General features: G+C 51.1%; 1 protein-coding gene across 1 annotated transcript in view; it reads left to right on the top strand.

Annotated features, from left to right (window-relative positions):
* Positions 1 to 23,124, top strand: part of LOC142249565 (haloacid dehalogenase-like hydrolase domain-containing 5) — a 60,078-nt gene that overhangs the window by 33,068 nt on the left and 3,886 nt on the right. The window contains exons 4-7 of the mRNA XM_075321251.1: positions 10,929 to 11,022; positions 11,840 to 11,873; positions 17,225 to 17,399; positions 22,742 to 22,930. Of these exons, the coding sequence (XP_075177366.1) occupies positions 10,929 to 11,022; positions 11,840 to 11,873; positions 17,225 to 17,399; positions 22,742 to 22,930 (492 nt within the window). The remainder of the gene's footprint in view (positions 1 to 10,928; positions 11,023 to 11,839; positions 11,874 to 17,224; positions 17,400 to 22,741; positions 22,931 to 23,124) is intronic.

Here is a 23,124-nt window from a genome sequence, read left to right as displayed (position 1 = left end):
AAAGCATGGGCACCCTGCACTGTGGATTCCAATCCCCAGCTGCCTAGTTGTACCCGGCTGGACTCAAAAATTAGGCGAAGCCCACGTCATTTTTTTTTTTTTAATTATTTCATGAAATAATTAAAAAAAAAAGGGCTTCTCTATATTTTTGGTTCCCAGCCGGGTACAAATAGGCAGCTGGGGGTTGGGGGCAGCCCGTACCTGCCTGCTGTACCCGGCTAGCATACAAAAATATGGCGAAGCCCATGTCATTTTTTTTTCTTTTTGGGCAAAAAACTGCATACAGTCCTGGATGGAGGCTGCTGAGCCTTGTAGTTCTGCAGCTTCTGTCTGCTCTCCTGCATACACTAGTGAATGGAGGATGCTGAGACTTGTAGTTCTGCAGCTGCTGCCTGCTCTCCTGCATACACTAGTGAATGGAGGATGCTGAGACTTGTAGTTCTGCAGCTGCTGCCTGCTCTCCTGCATACACTAGTGAATGGAGGATGCTGAGACTTGTAGTTCTGCAGCTGCTGTCTGCTCTCCTGCATACACTAGTGAATGGAGGATGCTGAGCCTTGTAGTTCTGCAGCTTCTGTCTGCTCTCCTGCATACACTAGTGAATGGAGGATGCTGAGACTTGTAGTTCTGCAGCTGCTGCCTGCTCTCCTGCATACACTAGTGAATGGAGGATGCTGAGACTTGTAGTTCTGCAGCTGCTGTCTGCTCTCCTGCATACACTAGTGAATGGAGGATGCTGAGACTTGTAGTTCTACAGCTGCTGTCTGCTCTCCTGCATACACTAGTGAATGGAGGATGCTGAGACTTGTAGTTCTGCAGCTGCTGTCTGCTCTCCTGCATACAATGAACATTTTGAAGAAGGAAATGACATCAGACCTTTTTTTTTTTTTTTTTTTCATCAACAATCTTTAATGGCATTGTGCACTGATTAAAAACGCAGTGAGCAAAAACGCAGCAAAAAACGCTCCAAATCGCGGCAAAAACGCATGCGTTTTTGCCGCGTTTTTTAGCCGCGGGTGCGTTTTTTAGACAAAAACGCACATAAAAACGCAGCGTGAAAAAAACGCCCAGTGCGCACATAGCCTAAGGGTCGACATCGGGGCACTGACCAGAGCTAGTGGGAGGGGGAGGCAGCAGAGGATGTTCTCACAGCAAGTCACAAACTTTGTGACTGTGTCGGCCACTGTCTGCCACTCAGACCGCACTGTCTGCAGCCTCCAGTCCTGACATATTCATCTCTGACCTGAGTCTGCATATCCTGCAACTGCCGACATGACAGGCATCCACAATCACAGCAGTCACTGGCTCCACACACTGCAGAAGAGTAGATGACGAGCCAGGCAGTCAGCTCGAGGTCACAGGTAGAAAGAGGCTGGAGGGGGCGGAGCCCAGCGCTGCCGGCCACTTGTATAAGAGCTAGTACAGTATAGTTACAGCGCAGCGCCTCTGTCACAGAGCGGAGCCGGCTGTTTATCTTCAGGGTGAGTGCACTGCGGCCTGATGGAGCGCGGTGCATGCATCCTTCCCATAGACAGGTAGGAGCCCTGTCTGCGAGCCAGATACGGCCATCAAAAGAGCCATATCTGGCTCGCGAGCCATAGGTTCCCGACCCTGCTTTATACTGTACTCTGACCTCGGCCCTCATGAGCTGCTGCCTGCACTGTGTGTGCTCTGACCTCGGCCCTCATGAGCTGCTGCCCGCGCTGTGTGTCCTCTGACCTCGGCCCTCACAGGGTCAGACGCTGAGCTGCTGCCCGCACTGTGTGTGCTCTGACCTCGGCCCTCACAGGGTCAGACGCTGAGCTGCTGCCCGCGCTGTGTGTGCTCTGACCTCGGCCCTCACAGGGTCAGACGCTGAGCTGCTGCCCGCGCTGTGTGTGCTCTGACCTCGGCCCTCACAGGGTCAGACGCTGAGCTGCTGCCCGCACTGTGTGTGCTCTGACCTCGGCCCTCACAGGGTCAGACGCTGAGCTGCTGCCCGCGCTGTGTGTGCTCTGACCTCGGCCCTCACAGGGTCAGACGCTGAGCTGCTGCCCGCGCTGTGTATGCTCTGACCTCGGCCCTCACAGGGTCAGACGCTGAGCTGCTGCCCGCGCTGTGTATGCTCTGACCTCGGCCCTCACAGGGTCAGACGCTGAGCTGCTGCCCGCGCTGTGTATGCTCTGACCTCGGCCCTCACAGGGTCAGACGCTGAGCTGCTGCCCGCACTGTGTGTGCTCTGACCTCGGCCCTCACAGGGTCAGATGCTGAGCTGCTGCCCGCGCTGTGTGTGCTCTGACCTCGGCCCTCACAGGGTCAGACGCTGAGCTGCTGCCCGCGCTGTGTATGCTCTGACCTCGGCCCTCACAGGGTCAGACGCTGAGCTGCTGCCCGCACTGTGTGTGCTCTGACCTCGGCCTTCACAGGGTCAGACGCTGAGCTGCTGCCCGCGCTGTGTGTGCTCTGACCTCGGCCCTCACAGGGTCAGACGCTGAGCTGCTGCCCGCGCTGTGTATGCTCTGACCTCGGCCCTCACAGGGTCAGACGCTGAGCTGCTGCCCGCGCTGTGTGTGCTCTGACCTCGGCCTTCACAGAGTGAGACGCTGAGCTGCTGCCCGCGCTGTGTGTGCTCTGACCTCGGCCTTCACAGGGTCAGACGCTGAGCTGCTGCCCGCGCTGTGTGTGCTCTGACCTCGGCCTTCACAGGGTCAGACGCTGAGCTGCTGCCCGCGCTGTGTGTGCTCTGACCTCGGCCTTCACAGCGTCAGACGCTGAGCTGCTGCCCGCGCTGTGTGTGCTCTGACCTCGGCCCTCACAGGGTCAGACGCTGAGCTGCTGCCGGCACTGTGTATGCTCTGACCTCGGCCTTCACAGGGTCAGACGCTGAGCTGCTGCCCGCACTGTGTGTGCTCTGACCTCGGCCTTCACAGGGTCAGACGCTGAGCTGCTGCCTGCGCTGTGTGTGCTCTGATCTCGGCCTTCACAGGGTCCGACGCTGGGCTGCTGCCCGCGCTGTGTGTGCTCTGACCTCGGCCTTCACAGGGTCAGATGCTGAGCTGCTGCCCGCGCTGTGTGTGCTCTGACCTCGGCCTTCACAGGGTCAGACGCTGAGCTGCTGCCCGCGCTGTGTGTGCTCTGACCTCGGCCCTCACAGGGTCCGACGCTGAGCTGCTGCCCGCGCTGTGTATGCTCTGACCTCGGCCCTCACAGGGTCCGACGCTGAGCTGCTGCCCGCGCTGTGTATGCTCTGACCTCGGCCCTCACAGGGTCCGACGCTGAGCTGCTGCCCGCGCTGTGTGTGCTCTGACCTCGGCCTTCACAGGGTCCGACGCTGAGCTGCTGCCCGCGCTGTGTATGCTCTGACCTCGGCCCTCACAGGGTCAGACGCTGAGCTGCTGCTCGCGCTGTGTATGCTCTGACCTCGGCCTTCACAGGGTCAGACGCTGAGCTGCTGCCCGCGCTGTGTATGCTCTGACCTCGGCCCTCACAGGGTCAGACGCTGAGCTGCTGCCCGCGCTGTGTATGCTCTGACCTCGGCCCTCACAGGGTCAGACGCTGAGCTGCTGCCCGCGCTGTGTGTGCTCTGACCTCGGCCTTCACAGGGTCAGACGCTGAGCTGCTGCCCGCACTGTGTGTGCTCTGACCTCGGCCTTCACAGGGTCAGATGCTGAGCTGCTGCCCGCGCTGTGTGTGCTCTGACCTCGGCCCTCACAGGGTCAGACGCTGAGCTGCTGCCCGCACTGTGTGTGCTCTGACCTCGGCCTTCACAGGGTCAGACGCTGAGCTGCTGCCCGCACTGTGTGTGCTCTGACCTCGGCCCTCACAGGGTCAGACGCTGAGCTGCTGCCCGCACTGTGTGTGCTCTGACCTCGGCCTTCACAGGGTCAGATGCTGAGCTGCTGCCCGCACTGTGTGTGCTCTGACCTCGGCCCTCACAGGGTCAGATGCTGAGCTGCTGCCCGCGCTGTGTATGCTCTGACCTCGGCCTTCACAGGGTCAGACGCTGAGCTGCTGCCCGCGCTGTGTGTGCTCTGACCTCGGCCTTCACAGGGTCCGACGCTGAGCTGCTGCCCGCGCTGTGTGTGCTCTGACCTCGGCCTTCACAGGGTCAGACGCTGAGCTGCTGCCCGCGCTGTGTATGCTCTGACCTCGGCCCTCACAGGGTCAGACGCTGAGCTGCTGCCCGCGCTGTGTATGCTCTGACCTCGGCCTTCACAGGGTCAGACGCTGAGCTGCTGCCCGCGCTGTGTATGCTCTGACCTCGGCCCTCACAGGGTCAGACGCTGAGCTGCTGCCCGCGCTGTGTGTGCTCTGACCTCGGCCCTCACAGGGTCAGACGCTGAGCTGCTGCCCGCGCTGTGTGTGCTCTGACCTCGGCCTTCACAGGGTCCGACGCTGAGCTGCTGCCCGCGCTGTGTGTGCGCTCTGATTCTCCATCCGAGGAGACCGTGAACACTGCAGCCGATCAGATCTACGCCCTTGCCAGTTTCAGAGCAGCACTTGTAAGCTGCATGGCAAAGAGCCAGCAGGTGGCCAGTAACCTATGCAATTAAAAATCCCTCCATTCTTGCTGATGTAATCACCTCTTGGGTGACAATGGGGCATAATGGGACCTGTTCTCGGGGGACGTCGGACTTGCAGCTGTTGTTTGGATGGAGACCACCACAGCTACACACTGGTCGTAGACCACCTTACCTTGTTCTTTATGCCAAGGATTCTGGGAATTATTGTCCACAAAATGGTCCTAGCCTTCAGTAATGGGAGCAGTGTGTTTGGGAGGGGGACGTGTAGACCCCGGCTGACGTCATCCTCCAAACCATCGTCCTGTGAATCTCCAGACGACTGAGCAAATATTGACCTGGAGCCGGTGGCTAGAGCATTACCAGCTGATGGTCACAATTTAAGCCTAAACAAATGCGGATAATCTTCTTTCTTACGAATATTTACAAGACGTAAATTCCGGCTGTAATGGACCTTGTGTCTCTAAAGATTACAGTATAAGCAATTGGAGGAGGACAAGGTCCAAGGCTCTGTAGCCCGATCCAGAGAGGATGAGGCCACGCTTGTGGATGAGCTGCAGATTGCCACATTGCACCTTTCCTTGTCCCACAGCACCTGCCGCTCCGCACTGGAGGACCGAGCATAAAAAAAAGTGTGTCTAATGATTTAATCAGTAGTATTAGCCACACCTGTTTCTAGAAGCTTCTAGCAGCTTCTGGTAGTCCTTGTAGAACTATATAAACCAGCCAGAGTAAGGCCGGTTTCACACATCCGGCTTTTTGCCGTTTTACCGGATCCGGCGCTCTCCCGTACAGATAATACAGTACAATGACCGCGCTGTAACTTCCGGGTCACATGCGCCGGTCACATGACAGCATGTGACCGGCGCTTGTTGCTCTGTCATTGTACTGTATTAACTGTACGGGAGAGCGCCGGATCCGGTAAAACGGCAAAAAGCCGGATGTGTGAAACCGGCCTAAGCGAGGTGCTGAAGTAAAGTGAGGCGATTGAAGATAAGTGCATAGTTTTAACACAATCTCATAGTTTGACACAAGAACATAGTTTGAATTTATCCTTATACGTTTCCCATTGGGTTTCTTTCGTTTTTTTCTCTTTGTTTTTCTACTTTACTGTTTATCCCCATTTGATAGGTGCTCCATGGACAATGCTACCAGGTGTGTATCTTGTCAGATGTATGCATGCCTTGAGCAGCCGTTCGAGGGTGAATATGTCTGCACTCGATGCAAGCATGTTGCGTAGTTGGAAGCCCAGATAACTGATCTAAATAAGCAGCTTGTAACACTCAGGAGCATTGCAAACCTGGAGAGGAGTTTAGAGCTCACTGAGCTTTCTCTGGCTGGGGCCAGTGATATGGAGGAGGGTGGAAGTGGGGAAGATCAGGACCCAGAGGTAGGTAGCTGGGTAACAGTTAGAAGAAGAGGTAGGGGGAAAAGTGTCAGGGAGCCTAGTCCTGACCTGGCACAACCTAGTAAATATGCCTGTTTGGCTGATATTAGGAATGAAGGGAATGGACTAGGGTCACTATAGCAGGACGTTGCTCCTAGCAACCAGGAAAACAACTGCTGTAGGAAGGAGGGAAATAGGAGTGCAGCAAAGCCCAGACAGATGTTGGTGGTAGGGGACTCTATAATTAGGCGGACAGACAGGGTCATCTGTCGCCGAGACCGTGAATGCCGAACAGTGTGTTGTCTGCCGGGTGCTCGGGTTCGGCATATTGCGGATCGGATAGACAGATTGTTGGGTGGGGCTGGGGAAACCCCAGCGGTCATGGTGCACATTGGTACTAATGACAAAGTTAGAGGCAGGTGGAAGATCATTAAAAATGATTACAGGGAACTAGGAGAGAAGCTGAAGTCCAGGACCTCCAAGGTGGTGTTTTCAGAAATACTACCGGTGCCACGAGCGTCACTAGAAAGACAGCGGGAGCTTAGGGAGATAAATATGTGGCTTAGAAATTGGTGCAGGAAGGAAGGGTTCGGGTTCATGGAGAACTGGGCTGACTTCTCAGTCGGCTACAGGCTCTACGGTAGGGACGGGCTGCACCTCAATGGGGAAGGTGCAGCTGTGCTGGGGGAGAAAATGGTCAGAAGGATGGAGGAGCTTTTAAACTAGGATCGGGGGGGAGGGAGGGTAGTGGAGCAAATAAGGGGATAGATAGAGCAGATAGAGACAGGGAGACGGGAGGGGTCAATGAAGGAGTAGGGGGAGATGGGATGCAAGGAACGTAGGGAGGCTAGGAGTAATAAAGGTGTTAATAGGATTAAATGTCTACTGGCAAATGCAAGAAGTCTTGCAAACAAAATTAATGAATTGGAGACTCTTATGTCAACCATGGATTATGATGTGGTGGGCATTATGGAAACCTGGCTGGATGAAAGCCATGACTGGGTGACAAACATACAGGGTTATAGTACATTTAGGAAGGACAGGAAAGACAAAAAAGGTGGTGGGGTGTGTATATTTATCAAATCTAACCTAAAACCTGTGTTGAATGATGACATTGGGGGGAACTGCAACAATGTAGAGTCAGTATGGGTAAATGTACATGGGGAGGGGAATAATGGAAAAATGCTGATTGGTGTTTGCTATAAGCCTCCTAACATACCTGAACAAATAGAGAGAGAAATGCTGCAACAAATTGAAAAGGCAGCTAATAATAATAATCAGGTTCTTATTATGGGGGATTTCAACTATCCAGACATACAGTGGAACATAGAATCTTCTGGTTGTGCTAAAAGCTGTAAGTTCTTATCTACTATTCAAGACCATTTCCTCTCTCAGATGGTAGATGAACCGACGAGGGGAGATAATCTGTCGGATCTGGTCCTGTCAAATAGACCAGATGCAATTTCAGATCTACAGGTCCGGGAGCACTTGACAGGTCCGGGAGCACTTGGGCACCAGCGATCATAATATGGTAAGCTTCAACGTAATATTCAATAGAACATTTCAAAGGGGAAATGCTAAAACCTGGAATTTTAGGAAAGCCGATTTCAACAAATTAAGGGAAGAGCTTCAATGTGTAGATTGGGACAAAGTCATGGTAACTGGGGATACTGAACATAAATGGGGTAAGTTTAAGGATATACTACTAGAGTCCTGTAAAAAACGTATACCCTCTGGTAATAAAATGTCCAGGAATAAAAAGAAACCACTATGGATAAATAAGACTGTACAAACTATAATAAAACAAAAACAAAGGGCGTTTAAAATCTTGAAGGCTGAGAATACAGAAATAGCATTTCAGAAGTATAAAGATATCAATAGGAAATGCAAAAAAGAAATCAAACAAGCAAAACTAGCTACTGAAACAAAAATCGCCAATGACATTAATATAAATCCCAAAATCTTTTATAAATACATTAATGCCAAAAGAAAAACAAAGGATAGTATCGGCCCCTTAAAATATAATAACAAGTTAGTTATAGAGGACAAACAAAAGACTGAGATATTAAATAGGCATTTCTCATCTGTGTTCACCAAGGAACTGACTGTACCAGGGATCATTCAACAAGTGAAAAATCAAAGTTCACCACCCGATATAATTAATTTAACACAAGAAGAAGTACGCCTACGTCTGAGTAAACTAAACATTGACAAATCCCCAGGGCCAGATGGCATTGATCCACGAATATTGAGGGAATTGAGCTCCGTAATCGACAGACCGCTGTATCTCATCTTCTTAGAGTCGCTTGTAACAGGGTTGGTGCCTCAGGATTGGAGGATTGCTGATGTGGTACCGATATTTAAGAAAGGTAAGAGGGTAGATCCAGGCAACTACTGTCCAGTAAGCCTGACATCAGTGGTGTGCAAAGTTTTTGAGGGCATTTTAAGGGATGACATGCAAAAATATATTGCAGAAAATAATATGATAACTGACAAACAGCATGGATTCATGAAAGATAAGTCGTGTCTAACCAACCTGTTGGGGTTCTATGAGGGGGTAAGTGCAAACCTGGATATTGGTAATGCAGCTGATGTGATTTATTTGGACTTTGCAAAGGCATTTGATACTGTACCACATAATAGCCTTATACTAAAGCTCCAGAAGCAAGGACTAGGGGACACAATATGCAACTGGGTAAGGAATTGGCTAAAAGATAGGAAACAAAGAGTAGTCATAAATGGTACATTCTCTAAATGGGCTATAGTCAGCAGTGGGGGCCGCAGGGATCTGTACTGGGAGCAGTGGGGTGCTGCAGGGATCTGTACTGGGAGCAGTGGGGGCCGCAGGGATCTGTACTGGGAGCAGTGGGGGCCGCAGGGATCTGTACTGGGAGCAGTGGGGGCCGCAGGGATCTGTACTGGGACCGATTCTTTTTAATCTCTTTATTAATGACCTTGTGGATGGGATTGATAGTAAAGTGTCAGTCTTTGCTGATGACACCAAACTATGTAGGATATTAAAACCTGACCTTGTTAGTACAATATTACAGAGGGATCTGGATAAGATGTCAGAATGGGCAGATACTTGGCAAATGAGATTTAATGTTGATAAATGTAAAGTAATGCACCTAGGACGGAGTAATCCTATAACTGCATATACATTACATGGAAGTAAACTCGGGACTATAGAACAGGAGAAGGACTTGGGTATTCTCATTACAAATAAGCTGAGCAGCAGCACTCAATGTCAGGCAGCAGCTGCTAAAGCAAGCAAGATTTTAGGGTGTATAAAAAGAGAGATTAGATCCCGTGATCCCAACGTATTATTACCCCTCTATAAATCACTTGTAAGGCCACATCTGGAATATGGGATCCAGTTTTGGGCTCCACATTTTAAAAAGGACATTCAGAAGTTAGTCAGTTCAAAGGCAGGCAACTAGACTACTACAAGGAATGGAGGCCGCCCATATGATGAGTAATGGAGGCTGCCCATATCATGAGTATTGGAGGCCGCTTGTATGATGAGTATTGGAGGCCGCTTGTATGATGAGTATTGGAGGCCGCCCGTATGATGAGTATTGGAGGCCGCCCGTATGATGAGTAATGGAGGCCGCCCGTATGATGAGTAATGGAGGCCGCCCGTATGATGAGTAATGGAGGCCGCCCGTATGATGAGTATTGGAGGCCGCCCGTATGATGAGTAATGGAGGCCGCCCGTATGATGAGTATTGGAAGCCGCCCGTATGATGAGTATTGGAGGCCGCCCGTATGATGAGTATTGGAGGCCGCCCGTATGATGAGTATTGGAGGCCGCCCGTATGATGAGTATTGGAGGCCGCCCGTATGATGAGTAATGGAGGCCGCCCGTATGATGAGTAATGGAGGCCTCCCATATGATGAGTAATGGAGGCCGCCCATATGATGAGTAATGGAGGCCGCCCATATGATGAGAGGCTGAAAAAGTTAGATATGTTTAGCTTAGAAAAAAGACGTCTCAGAGGAGATCTCATTATATGTATAAATACATGTGTGGTCAATATAAAGGACTGGCACATGACTTATTTCTTCCGAAGACAATACTAAGGACCAGGGGGCACTCACTGCGGGGGAAGAAAAGCGATTCCGACACCTAAATAGGAAAGGGTTCTTTACAGTTAGAGCAGTCAGACTGTGGAATGCGACCACAAGAGCTAGTAATGGCCGATACTATAACAGCTTTATATCAGGGCGGAGGATTCCTCAGTACAACATTGTTGGTTATAAATGACTTAGTGACTAAATGTAGAACTGGTGGAGGAAGGAGAACGAGGTGGACCTGGGGCTTTTTTCAACCTAAGTAACTATGTAATTATGTAATTGTACGGTATTTGCCATGTTTTCTCCAGCACACGGCAGCGCTCTTTGGTTTTGCCCAATCTGTGGTCATCTGCAGCTCGTCCACAAGCGTGGCCTCATCCTCTTTGGATCGGGCTACAGAGCCTTGGACCTTGTTCTTCTCCAGTTGCTTATACTCTAATCTTTAGGGACACAAGGTCCATTACAGCTGGAATTTACTTCTTCTAAATATTCACTAGAAAGAAGATTATCCGCATTTGTTTAGGCTTAAATTGTGACCATCAGCCGTAATGCTATATCCTCCGGCTTCAGTCGTCTGGAGATCCACAAGACAATTAATGATAGTTTGGAGGACGACCTCAGCGGGGGTCTACACGTCCCCTCCCAAACACACGGCTCCCATTACTGAAGGCTACGATCATTTGTGGACAGAGAAGTTTAATCAAGTAAATTACAAGATTTCTGAATTTTCTTTGCTGGACAATTAAAAAGAAGTAAATGTAAAGTTATAAGTGACATAGAAGTATCCAGACCTGGAGGTTGGAATAAAGCCGCGACGACCGAACCGCTGAGGTGCCGCATGGAGGATAGCGGAGGTTCCAGGGAGAGTAACGGAGGCGCGGTCCTTACTTGTGGACAGGGCGTGTGTCTATTTAAAGATCTCTGTAAGAATTTTCGTCATCTGTTTTCCTTAATCGATCGTTCAGTTTAGGGTTTTCGAACCCTATCACAATAGACTCTGTGCGGGAGTCCTACCCCTTCCTGGATATGGTGGATCATCGGAGACGGCCGACAATTCTGGTGAATATTGAGCATTTGTTTCCTATTCTTGATCTTTTGGCTGTTGAGTCCTTTGTGTTGCCCTCCTATGATGCTGTTTGGTTTTCCTCATCCTGTGACCTTGTGGTGTCGGCCGCAGCGTCGACCTCTGATGTTACTTCACTCCTCCTCCTCTGACCTCTTGGTGCCGGCCACAGCATCGGCCTCTGATGTTACTTCACTCCTCCTCCTCTGACCTCTTGGTGCCGGCCGCAGCATCGGCCTCTGACGTTACTTCACTCCTCCTCCTCTGACCTCTTGGTGCCGGCCACAGCATCGGCCTCTGATGTTACTTCACTCCTCCTCCTCTGACCTCTTGGTGCCGGCCACAGCATCGGCCTCTGACGTTACTTCACTCCTCCTCCTCTGACCTCTTGGTGCCGGCCACAGCATCGGCCTCTGATGTTACTTCACTCCTCCTCCACTAACCTCTTGGTGCTGGCCACAGCATCGGCCTCTGATGTTACTTCACTCCTCCTCCACTGACCTCTTGGTGCCGGCCGCAGCATCGGCCTCTGACGTTACTTCACTCCTCCTCCTATGACCTCTTGGTACCCTCTGCAGCATCGGCCTCTGACGTTACTTCACTCCTCCTCCTCTGACCTCTTAGTGCCGGCCGCAGCGTCAACCTCTGACGTTACTTCACTCTTCATCCTCTGACCTCTTGGTGCCGGCCGCAGCGTCGGCCTCTGACGTTACTTCACTCTTCATCCTCTGATTTTTACTATATAACTTGCTGTTTAATAACTTGTAGCCAGTTGAGCAGTTTCTTACATGTTGTCTCTTTTGCCTTTGTAAGCCGTCTACAGCGGTGGATCTCCCCAAGATAGAAGGTAAGACGCTCTCACTGTTACCTAAGAACCTGGAGTCCTCATTTTCCACTTTCTCAGGTTTTTTTGTGTTGCATTGGTGAATCGCTGCGGATCTTTGTCTAAAGAAAGCTGTTTAAAAGGGAAGAAATCCTCAGAACATGACCTTAGGCGATGTGTGCACGGGTTATACCCGGACCTTTATTAGAAGGAACGAAAAGCTTAATCTTGCAAATTTCACACTGACCACTAGGGGCAATCTTAGACTCCACTCTTCTTGAAATGACGGAGCGGATTTCTCATCACCAGAGGCAGATTACAATGACTGATAACCCCTCTGTACAGGGCTGATAGCACGGGATCCACCATTCACAATAGGTGATGTCACAGCTCACCTCCTCCTATAGAATGACAGGTAAGACCTCTGTACCGGGCTAATAGCACAGGATCCACCATTCACAATAGGTGATGTCACAGCTCACCTCCTCCTCCTTCACAATCACTTTCGCACATGTGTATTTCATGCTTCAGTACAAAAGATCGATTATAATAATTATTATGTATGTATGTGTATGTATGTATATGTATATATATATATATATATATATGTATATATATAATTTTGTCTCTATAACCAAAGAAAGAGTTATGTGCTCTTTCAGTAGGGGTATAACCACTAAATTACCAACAAAGGCCCCTATTTTATAAAAATATAATTTTATTCAACATACCACAATAAGGAATAAGTGCAAAAATTAAAAATTATTAATGCAAGTATTGGTATGGTGAGAGTACTGTGGGCAAATTCCCTACAACTCTCCCTACCTACCCGTGGGGGTCGGCACCCTGTGACGTCACGTTGGTGGTGCCCCCACTCTCCGTCGACTGGCCCTAATAGCACCCTGTGCTCGACACTAATAGGTGCTGCTATTCTGTGGGGTTTTATTCATGTATGGTGAATCCCATTCATACTACCATCATATGTCACTGTTGATCCAATATGGGTCAGCTATTGTTTATAATATATGGCTTCAACTATTCACAGTGAATCCAGCAACCTTCAAGAATTCATTAAGAGCCAGGGTCTAGGCTCCAGTCCGGGGTTTCTGCATTAATCCCAGGATATATTCAATGGTTCAACAAGTTAGCCCGTCCTATTAATTCCCGACGCGTTTCACCTCCAGGACTTAAATATTAGAGGAGGTTCTTCAGGGGCTTTTCCAAATTGAGTTCACATAGATGGTACACTGTAACAACAATATACCTTAATTAAAAAACAACCCTTTACTAGATACCATCAATCCTATACCAGTTATTCACTCCCTGATAATTCTCTACTTACTAAATATCCAATTTGTCCAGAATTAAATGGATCCTTTCAATGAGAAATTCTGTTATTACTAAGGAAACAAAATATATCAATGTATATAATCAATTTCGTTCCAAGATCACATCGCAGTATCCATATCTTACTAGCCATACAGTACAGCTCTTAATGAATTCTTGAAGGTTGCTGGATTCACTGTGAATAGTTGAAGCCATATATTATAAACAATAGCTGACCCATATTGGATCAACAGTGACATATGATGGTAGTATGAATGGGATTCACCGTACATGAATAAAACCCCACAGAATAGCAGCACCTATTAGTGTCGAGCACAGGGTGCTATTAGGGCCAGTCGACGGAGAGTGGGGGCACCACCAACGTGACGTCACAGGGTGCCGACCCCCACGGGTAGGTAGGGAGAGTTGTAGGGAATTTGCCCACAGTACTCTCACCATACCAATACTTGCATTAATAATTTTTAATTTTTGCACTTATTCCTTATTGTGGTATGTTGAATAAAATTATATTTTTATAAAATAGGGGCCTTTATATATAATTTTGCTCTGACAAAAGTTAAGAGACCGCTGCACAATTGTCAGTTTTTCTGATTTTTCTCTATTTCTGAGTAAAATGTGAATTGTTCTTTATTCTATAATCTACTGACGACGTCTCCGAATTTCCAAGCAATAAATGTTGTATTTATTTTCTGAAAATGAAAAATGGTGATAATAACAGACAATGCACGGCTCTCACCTCAAATAATGCAAAGAAAACAAGTCCATAATCATTTACACACAACAATATAATAATGTTTTACCTCAGGAGGATTCAGAAATCAATATTCTGTGGAATAACCATGATGTGTAATCCCAGCTTTCCTGCGCCTTGGCCGCTTTCCTCCAGTCTGTCACACGGCTTTTGGGTGACCTTATGCCACTCCTGGTACAGAAATGTAAGCAGCTCTTCTGTGTTTGATGGCTTGTGACTATCCATCTTCCTCTTGATTACATTCCAGAGGTTTTCAATGGGGTTCAGGTCTGGAGATTGGGCTGGCCATGACAGGGTTTTTCAAGGATAACCTTGTATGCGGCTTGATTCATGCGTCCTTCGCAAAGTTTAATCTTCCCAATTCCAGCCTTGCTGAAGCATCCCCAGATCACCACCAATTCTCCACGATATATCACAGTGGGTGCAGGACACTGCGGCTTGCATGCCTCTCCAGGTCTCCGTCTAACCATTAGATGACCAGGTGTTGGGCAAAGCTGAAATTTATCCTGGAAAAACAGTTGCTTCCTTCTGCTCAGGCAATGTTCCCCAACTCTGAGGACTGGTTTTTCCAGCAGGACAATGTGCCATGCCACACAGCTAAGTCAATCAATGTGTGGATGAAGGACCACTACATCAAAACCCCGTCATGGCCAGCCCAATCTCCAGACCTGAACCCCATTGAAAACCTCTGGAATGTAATCAAGAGGAAGTTAGTCACAAGCCATCAAACACAGAAGAACTGCTTACATTTCTGCACCAGGAGTGGTATAAGGTCACCCAAAAGCAATGTGAAGACTGAAGGAAAGCGGCAAAGAGGCAGGAAAGCTGGGATTAACAATCGTGGTTATTCCACAAAATATTGATTTCTGAATCTTCCTGAGGTAAAACATTATTATATTGTTGTGTGTAAATGATGATGACCTTATTTTCTTAAGTGGTCTCTTAATTTTCGCCAGCGCTATACATATATGTATATGTACACACACACACTCTTCATCATTGAGATTGCAACATCATAAAGGAAATGTCGGGGACTTCTGGAAATGTCAGGATGGGTAGATGTGTTCATGATCTGCAAATAATGAACAAAGGGAAACTACATTTGAAAACCTGATTCATTCAGTATTAATTTATGATCCACACTCAGAAATCCCGGCACTTCCGGCCTCGGCTGCTCTCACTGAGGTCATTAATGGTCGTCTGGGGAAGGTTCTGCCATTGAATGCACAAATCATCCGGATCCGTTGCTGGAAGCTCCAGTGTAATCATCAACCAAGGACGTCTCCACTGTGCTCAATGGAGACGGGTCCAAAGGAGCTGCAGCTGCAGGGGGATGACTGGTCCGGAGTCGCTGCAGCCACAGCGGGGACAGGTCCGGGGGCGCTGCAGCCGCAGGATGGAGGGGTCCGGAGGCACTGCGGCGGGGGCGGGTCCGGAGGTGCTGCAGCAACGGGAGCAGGTTTAGGGAATGCAGGCTGCTCAAAGTAGCACATGCAGAGCACAGCCTGAAATTGTGTTGAAAAATGACTCCTGGGACATTCTCTTGTTCCCTTGTGAAGGCCTCTTCATAGTATTATCCACATGATCTCCAGATCAATCTTCTGCTATTATTGCATCCAAGACAAAAGTGAGACTCCTCACTGAAGAGGACTGACCTCCATTCTAGTCTTTGGGAGCGATGGTGTGAGGTCAGTAGAACACCTTCTGATGCTTTGTGCTCCATCATTTCTCCAAAGTGCCCCAGGAACCATTTTTCAACACGAAAACAACCAAGGCCGCGTGTTGGTCTTGCTGCTGTGAGCTTTCTGCATGATATAAATGTGCTACCGTGGCTGCAGCATCTCTGGACTCGTCTCCCATGGCTGCAGCCTCTCTGGACTCGTCTCCCGTGCCTGCAGCGTGTCTGGACTCGTCTCCTGTGGCTGCAGCGTCTCTGGACTCGTCTCCCATGGCTGCAGCGTCTCTGGACTCGTCTCCTGTGGCTGCAGCGTCTCTGGACTCTTCTCCCGTGGCTGCAGCGTCTCTGGACTCGTCTCCCTTGGCTGCAGCGTCTCTGGACTCGTCTCCCTTGGCTGCAGCGTCTCTGGACTCGTCTCCCTTGGCTGCAGCGTCTCTGGACTCGTCTCCCTTGGCTGCAGCGTCTCTGGACTCGTCTCCCTTGGCTGCAGCATCTCTGGACTCGTCTCCCTTGGCTGCAGCGTCTCTGGACTCGTCTCCCGTGGCTGCAGCGTCTCTGGACTCGTCTCCCTTGGCTGCAGCGTCTCTGGACTCGTCTCTCGTGCAGCTTCTGTCGACTTGTCTGCCTTGGCTGCAGTGTCTCTGGACTTGTCTCCCATGGCTGCAGAGTCTCCGCAGTTGTCTCCTTTGGTTGCAGCATCCCTGGACTCATTTCCCATGGCTGCAGCATCTCTGGACTCGTCTGCCTTGGCTGCAGTGTCTCTGGACTTGTCTCCCATGGCTGCAGAGTCTCCGCAGTTGTCTCCTTTGGTTGCAGCATCCCTGGACTCATTTCCCATGGCTGCAGCATCTCTGGACTCGTCTGCCTTGGCTGCAGTGTCTCTGGACTTGTCTCCCATGGCTGCAGAGTCTCCAGAGTTGTCTCCCTTGGTTGCAGCATCCCTGGACTCGTCTGCCTTGGCTGCAGTGTCTCTGGACTTGTCTCCCGTGGCTGCAGAGTCTCCAGAGTTGTCTCCCATGGCTGCAGCATCTCTGGACTCGTCTCCCATGGCTGCAGCGTCTCTGGACTCGTCTCCCATGACTGCAGAGTCTCTGGACTCGTCTCCCGTGGCTGCAGTGTCTCTGGACTCGTCTGCCTTGGCTGCAGTGTCTCTGGACTTGTCTCCCGTGGCTGCAGAGTCTCCAGAGTTGTCTCCCATGGCTGCAGCATCTCTGGACTCGTCTCCCATGGCTGCAGCGTCTCTGGACTTGTCTCCCGTGGCTGCAGCGTCTCTGGACTCATCTCCCGTGGCTGCAGAGTCTCCAGAGTTGTCTCCCATGGCTGCAGCGTCTCTGGACTTGTCTCCCGTGGCTGCAGTGTCTCTGGACTAGTCTCCCTTGAGCACCCCTGTGATATCATTGGTCGGCAATTGCAAATGGAGCTGCCAGCAGTGGATCTTGATGATTCCTGTGCCTTGGTGGTGGTCTGTGTGGTGGTTTTTGTGGTGGTCTTGGTGTTGCAATCTCAGTGCCGAGGCGTGTACGTATATACAGTATAATGATCCCATAGTGCAGACGGCTACAACGTCTAATCCTGGTCACTGCCTCCTTCTTCTTTCAGCTGTCATTCTCTTTGGAGAACCCATTAGATGGGAAACCAACCTGCAGATCATCATGGACGTGTTACTGACGGGTGGTCGCCCCGCCAGCCCCCACCAGTCTGACCACCATCCGCACATCCCTCTGCTGGCCTGTAATATGGATCTCATGTGGATGGCAGAGGCCCGATCACCCAGGTACGAGGGTTACCCCTTAGCTTAAAGGGGATTGCTGCGAATAATTTATCTATGGCGCTGACATATTCTGTAGCGCAGTATAATCAGAGGGAGTAAGAACAAACAAGATTACAGAGTAACTGACAGTCCACTGCATACCACGAAGCATGGGATCCTGCTCACGAGCTTGTGGTGTACGGTCCGGCCATCAATGTAATAGGGGCAGTCACGTATCACTCGGTCCCCGGACGGTGCGTACGAGTCCAGGTACAGACGGCTACCGAAGGAAGAGAGAACGGGATAGCTAGGCTAGGGAGGGGATGGGCCGGGGTAAAGAAATGGGGGTGTAGGATACTTGAAACTGTGAATGCTGGGAAGTTATCGGGTTGTCTGGGGTAGCGCATTCCAGAAGATGGTGCAGCATCAGAGAGGTCCTGGAGCTGGGACCTCAGGTAGTATAAATGGGCTTGGCTTGTCTGGTCTGTATAGCCATTGATCCAAACGACGGCTCCCGGCCAATCAGACAACAAAGAATTGCTACACTTCATATTTATTTCAAATGTAAATGATGGAACGGTCGTTTCAGAAGAACTTGCAGCAGAGTCTATCGCCTCTAGCTCCGCCTCCTCCTCGCTCCGCCCCCTCCTCGCTCCATAGACTCTTATGAGCAGCGACTGTCCCAGCTCAGTAATGGGGAAATCTGTATTACTTTAATACTGAACAGAAAATTAAACCTCAATCTATGAATGGAAAAGTGTCGCAGCCGTTCTGTCCGGAGCGCAGTCTTCAGCTGAGTGGTTATATAGTATTCTATATGAAGACGACCTTTAAGGGTCCCACCATCCGGTGTCATCCCGCGCAGAGCACAGCGTCTGTACCCACCATCCGGTGTCATCCCTCGCAGAGCGCAGCATCTGTACCCACCATCCGGTGTCATCCCGCGCAGAGCGCAGCGTCTGTACCCACCATCCGGTGTCATCCCGCGCAGAGCGCAGCGTCTGTACCCACGATCCGGTGTCATCCCGCGCAGAGCGCAGCGTCTGTACCCACGATCCGGTGTCATCCCGCGCAGAGCGCAGCGTCTGTACCCACGATCCGGTGTCATCCCGCGCAGAGCGAAGAGTCTGTACCCACGATCCGGTGTCATCCCACGCAGAGCGCAGCGTCTGTGCCCACGATCTGGTGTCATCCCGTGCAGAGCGAAGAGTCTGTACCCACCATCCGGTGTCATCCCGCGCAGAGCGCAGCGTCTGTACCCACCATCCGGTGTCATCCCGCGCAGAGCGCAGTGTCTGTACCCACGATCCGGTGTCATCCCGCGCAGAGCGCAGCGTCTGTACCCACGATCCGGTGTCATCCCGCGCAGAGCGCAGCGTCTGTACCCACGATCCGGTGTCATACCGCGCAGAGCGAAGAGTTTGTACCCACGATCCGGTGTCATCCGGCGCAGAGCGAAGAGTCTGTACCCACGATCCGGTGTCATCCCGTGCAGAGCGAAGAGTCTGTACCCACGATCTGGTGTCATCCCGCGCAGAGCGCAGCGTCTGTACCCACGATCCGGTGTCATCCTGCGCAGAGCGCAGCGTCTGTGCCCACGATCCGTAGACCCTGCGTACTGGATTCAGTGTCCTCCCGCGCAGAGCGCAGCGTCTGTGCTCACGGTCAGGGTTCTGGGCGCTGCTGACAGTCACTGTTTTCTCCCGCTGAGAACACTCGCGTCTCCGCAGCATACATTGACACGCTGCGTCTCAGGAAGCCGCGCTGGATGTCAGTTTACCCTGTGGAAAAAAGAAGCAGCGTCTGCATGGGATTTCTATAAACGCAGCATTTTGGACGCAGCTGAAACACTCTGCTAATCCTGCTGGTGTCACCCACCCGAACAAGCGGAGACCCTGACAAGCGGAGACCCTGACAAGCGGAGACCCTGACAAGAGGAGACCCTGACAAGCGGAGACCCTGCCAAGCGGAGACCCTGACAAGCGGAGACCCTGACAAGCGGAGACCCTGACAAGCGGAGACCCTGACAAGCGGAGACCCTGACAAGCGGAGACCCTGACAAGCGGAGACCCGAACAAGCGGAGACCCTGACAAGCGGAGACCCGAACAAGTGGAGACCCTGACAAGCGGAGACCCGAACAAGCCGAGACCCTGACAAGCGGAGACCCTGACAAGCGGAGACCCTGACAAGCGGAGAACCGAACAAGCGGAGACCCTGACAAGCGGAGACCCTGACAAGCGGAGACCCTGACAAGCGGAGACCCTGACAAGCAGAGACCCGAACAAGCGGAGACCCTGAGACCGGTCACAACCAACTGTTATAAATAGAAGCCGGCGCACCCATAGGGAATAATGCAACAGCACAATAAAGATTGCCGCTCGCCTGATGCAGCATCACTGCGAGCATAGAGGATCTGCAGATGCTGTCTGTGCACTGGGGCCGAGCCCCTCACCTGGGGCTGCAGGTGAGACCCCCGAGGTGACGGCTCCACCGGGTCTACAGCCCCCATCCACATAATGACACCTGTGGCCGGAGAACAATGGCTGAACAATGGCTGAACTGTGGCCTGAGGCACGAACCAGAGTGTGGATGATTGCTGCACTCTGATTACCAATTGTGTGCCTGACCTCCTGTGTGTACGGTATATATAGATATAATGTGTGTGTATATATATTATATTAGTTACCAGTACCGAGCACCCGAGCATGGTAGTGCCCGCTCATCACTAGTTACCAGTACTAAGCACCCGAGCATGGTAGTGCCCGCTCATCACTAGTTACCAGTACTAAGCACCCGAGCATGGTAGTGCCCGCTCATCACTAGTTACCAGTACCGAGCACCCGAGCATGGTAGTGCCCGCTCATCACTAGTTACCAGTACTAAGCACCCGAGCATGGTAGTGCTCGCTCATCACTAGTTACCAGTACTGAGCACCCGAGCATGGTAGTGCCCGCTCATCACTAGTTACCAGTACTGAGCACCCGAGCATGGTAGTGTCCGCTCATCACTAGTTACCAGTACTGAGCACCCGAGCATGGTAGTGCTCGCTCATCACTAGTTACCAGTACTGAGCACCTGAGCATGGTAGTGTCCGCTCATCACTAGTTACCAGTACTGAGCACCCGAGCATGGTAGTGCCCGCTCATCACTAGTTACCAGTACAGAGCACCCGAGCATGGTAGTGCCCGCTCATCACTAGTTACCAGTACAGAGCACCCGAGCATGGTAGTGTCTGCTCATCACTAGTTACCAGTACTGAGCACCCGAGCATGGTAGTGCCCGCTCATCACTAGTTACCAGTACAGAGCACCCGAGCATGGTAGTGCCCGCTCATCACTAGTTAGCAGTACTGAGCACCTGAGCATGGTAGTGCCCGCTCATCACTAGTTACCAGTACTGAGCACCTGAGCATGGTAGTGCCCGCTCATCACTAGTTACCAGTACTGAGCACCCGAGCATGGTAGTGTCTGCTCATCACTAGTTACCAGTACTGAGCACCCGAGCATGGTAGTGCCCGCTCATCACTAGTTACCAGTACAGAGCACCCGAGCATGGTAGTGTCCGCTCATCACTAGTTACCAGCACTGAGCACCTGAGCATGGTAGTGCCCGCTCATCACTAGTTACCAGTACAGAGCACCCGAGCATGGTAGTGCCCGCTCATCACTAGTTACCAGTACAGAGCACCCGAGCATGGTAGTGTCCGCTCATCACTAGTTACCAGTACTGAGCACCTGAGCATGGTAGTGCCCGCTCATCACTAGTTACCAGTACAGAGCACCCGAGCATGGTAGTGCCCGCTCATCACTAGTTACCAGTACAGAGCACCCGAGCATGGTAGTGCCCGCTCATCACTAGTTACCAGTACAGAGCACCCGAGCATGGTAGTGTCCGCTCATCACTAGTTACCAGTACTGAGCACCTGAGCATGGTAGTGCCCGCTCATCACTAGTTACCAGTACTGAGCACCCGAGCATGGTAGTGTCTGCTCATCACTAGTTACCAGTACTGAGCACCCGAGCATGGTAGTGCCCGCTCATCACTAGTTACCAGTACTGAGCACCCGAGCATGGTAGTGCCCGCCCATCACTAGTTACCAGTACAGAGCACCCGAGCATGGTAGTGTCCGCTCATCACTAGTTACCAGTACAGAGCACCTGAGCATGGTAGTGCCCACTCATCACTAGTTACCAGTACAGAGCACCTGAGCATGGTAGTGCTCGCTCATCACTAGTTACCAGTACTGAGCACCCGAGCATGGTAGTGCCCGCTCATCACTAGTTACCAGTACTGAGCACCCGAGCATGGTAGTGCCCGCTCATCACTAGTTACCAGTACTGAGCACCCGAGCATGGTAGTGCCCGCTCATCACTAGTTACCAGTACCGAGCACCCGAGCATGGTAGTGCCCGCTCATCACTAGTTACCAGTACCGAGCACCTGAGCATGGTAGTGCCCGCTCATCACTAGTTACCAGTACAGAGCACCTGAGCATGGTAGTGCTCGCTCATCACTAGTTACCAGTACTGAGCACCCGAGCATGGTAGTGCCCGCTCATCACTAGTTACCAGTACCGAGCACCCGAGCATGGTAGTGCCCGCTCATCACTAGTTACCAGTACCGAGCACCCGAGCATGGTAGTGCCCGCTCATCACTAGTTACCAGTACTGAGCACCCGAGCATGGTAGTGCCCGCTCATCACTAGTTACCAGTACTGAGCACCCGAGCATGGTAGTGCCCGCTCATCACTAGTTACCAGTACAGAGCACCCGAGCATGGTAGTGCCCGCTCATCACTAGTTACCAGTACTGAGCACCTGAGCATGGTAGTGCCCGCTCATCATTAGTTACCAGTACTGAGCCCCCGAGCATGGTAGTGCCCGCTCATCACTAGTTACCAGTACTGAGCACCTGAGCATGGTAGTGCCCGCTCATCACTAGTTACCAGTACTGAGCACCCGAGCATGGTAGTGCCCGCTCATCACTAGTTACCAGTACTGAGCACCTGAGCATGGTAGTGCCCGCTCATCATTAGTTACCAGTACTGAGCCCCCGAGCATGGTAGTGCCCGCTCATCACTAGTTACCAGTACTGAGCACCTGAGCATGGTAGTGCCCGCTCATCACTAGTTACCAGTACTGAGCACCTGAGCATGGTAGTGCCCGCTCATCACTGGAAAATTCCTATTTCTCATATTAAAAGTAAGAGAAATTGTAGCGCTTAAAATAAAGCGAGGATAATTAGCACAATCGCGGTAACAGATTTTGGTCGGGGGGGGGGGGGGGGTTTACAATGTTTTGTAGATTTTATAATTTGGCATCAAATTAAAAGAATGGAAAGTTATAAAATGTGATCTTTTTGGCTTCAGGTTCGGTCACGGGATCTTCATGGTTTGTTTAGAAAACATCTATAAGAAGATAACGGGAAAGGAGCTGAAATATGAGGCCTTGATGGGAAAACCCAGCGAGGTGACGTATCAGTATGCAGAGTACCTCATCCGGAGCAAAGCGGCTGAGATGCAGTGGAATAAGCCGGTGCAGACGCTTTATGCTATCGGGTAACTGTCACTGTTGTTACTCTTCATCGTATCGCGCAGATCAGTGACCACATCCGGCGTCTCGTGTGTTTTGCAGCGGTTATTGCTTTTCTGCATGTTCTGACGTCTTATAGCGCAGCTGTCTGTCCTCCTAATGTGGCCTCGGGGTGGATGGCGCCGCATTTACCAGCACTTAGGACACTGGAAGTATAGAT

This window comes from Anomaloglossus baeobatrachus, chromosome 8, assembly GCF_048569485.1.
Source record: "Anomaloglossus baeobatrachus isolate aAnoBae1 chromosome 8, aAnoBae1.hap1, whole genome shotgun sequence".
Lineage (NCBI taxonomy): Eukaryota > Metazoa > Chordata > Amphibia > Anura > Aromobatidae > Anomaloglossus > Anomaloglossus baeobatrachus.
The sequence above is the reverse complement of the archived record's forward strand: the minus strand, read 5'-3'. Positions and strand labels throughout refer to the sequence as shown.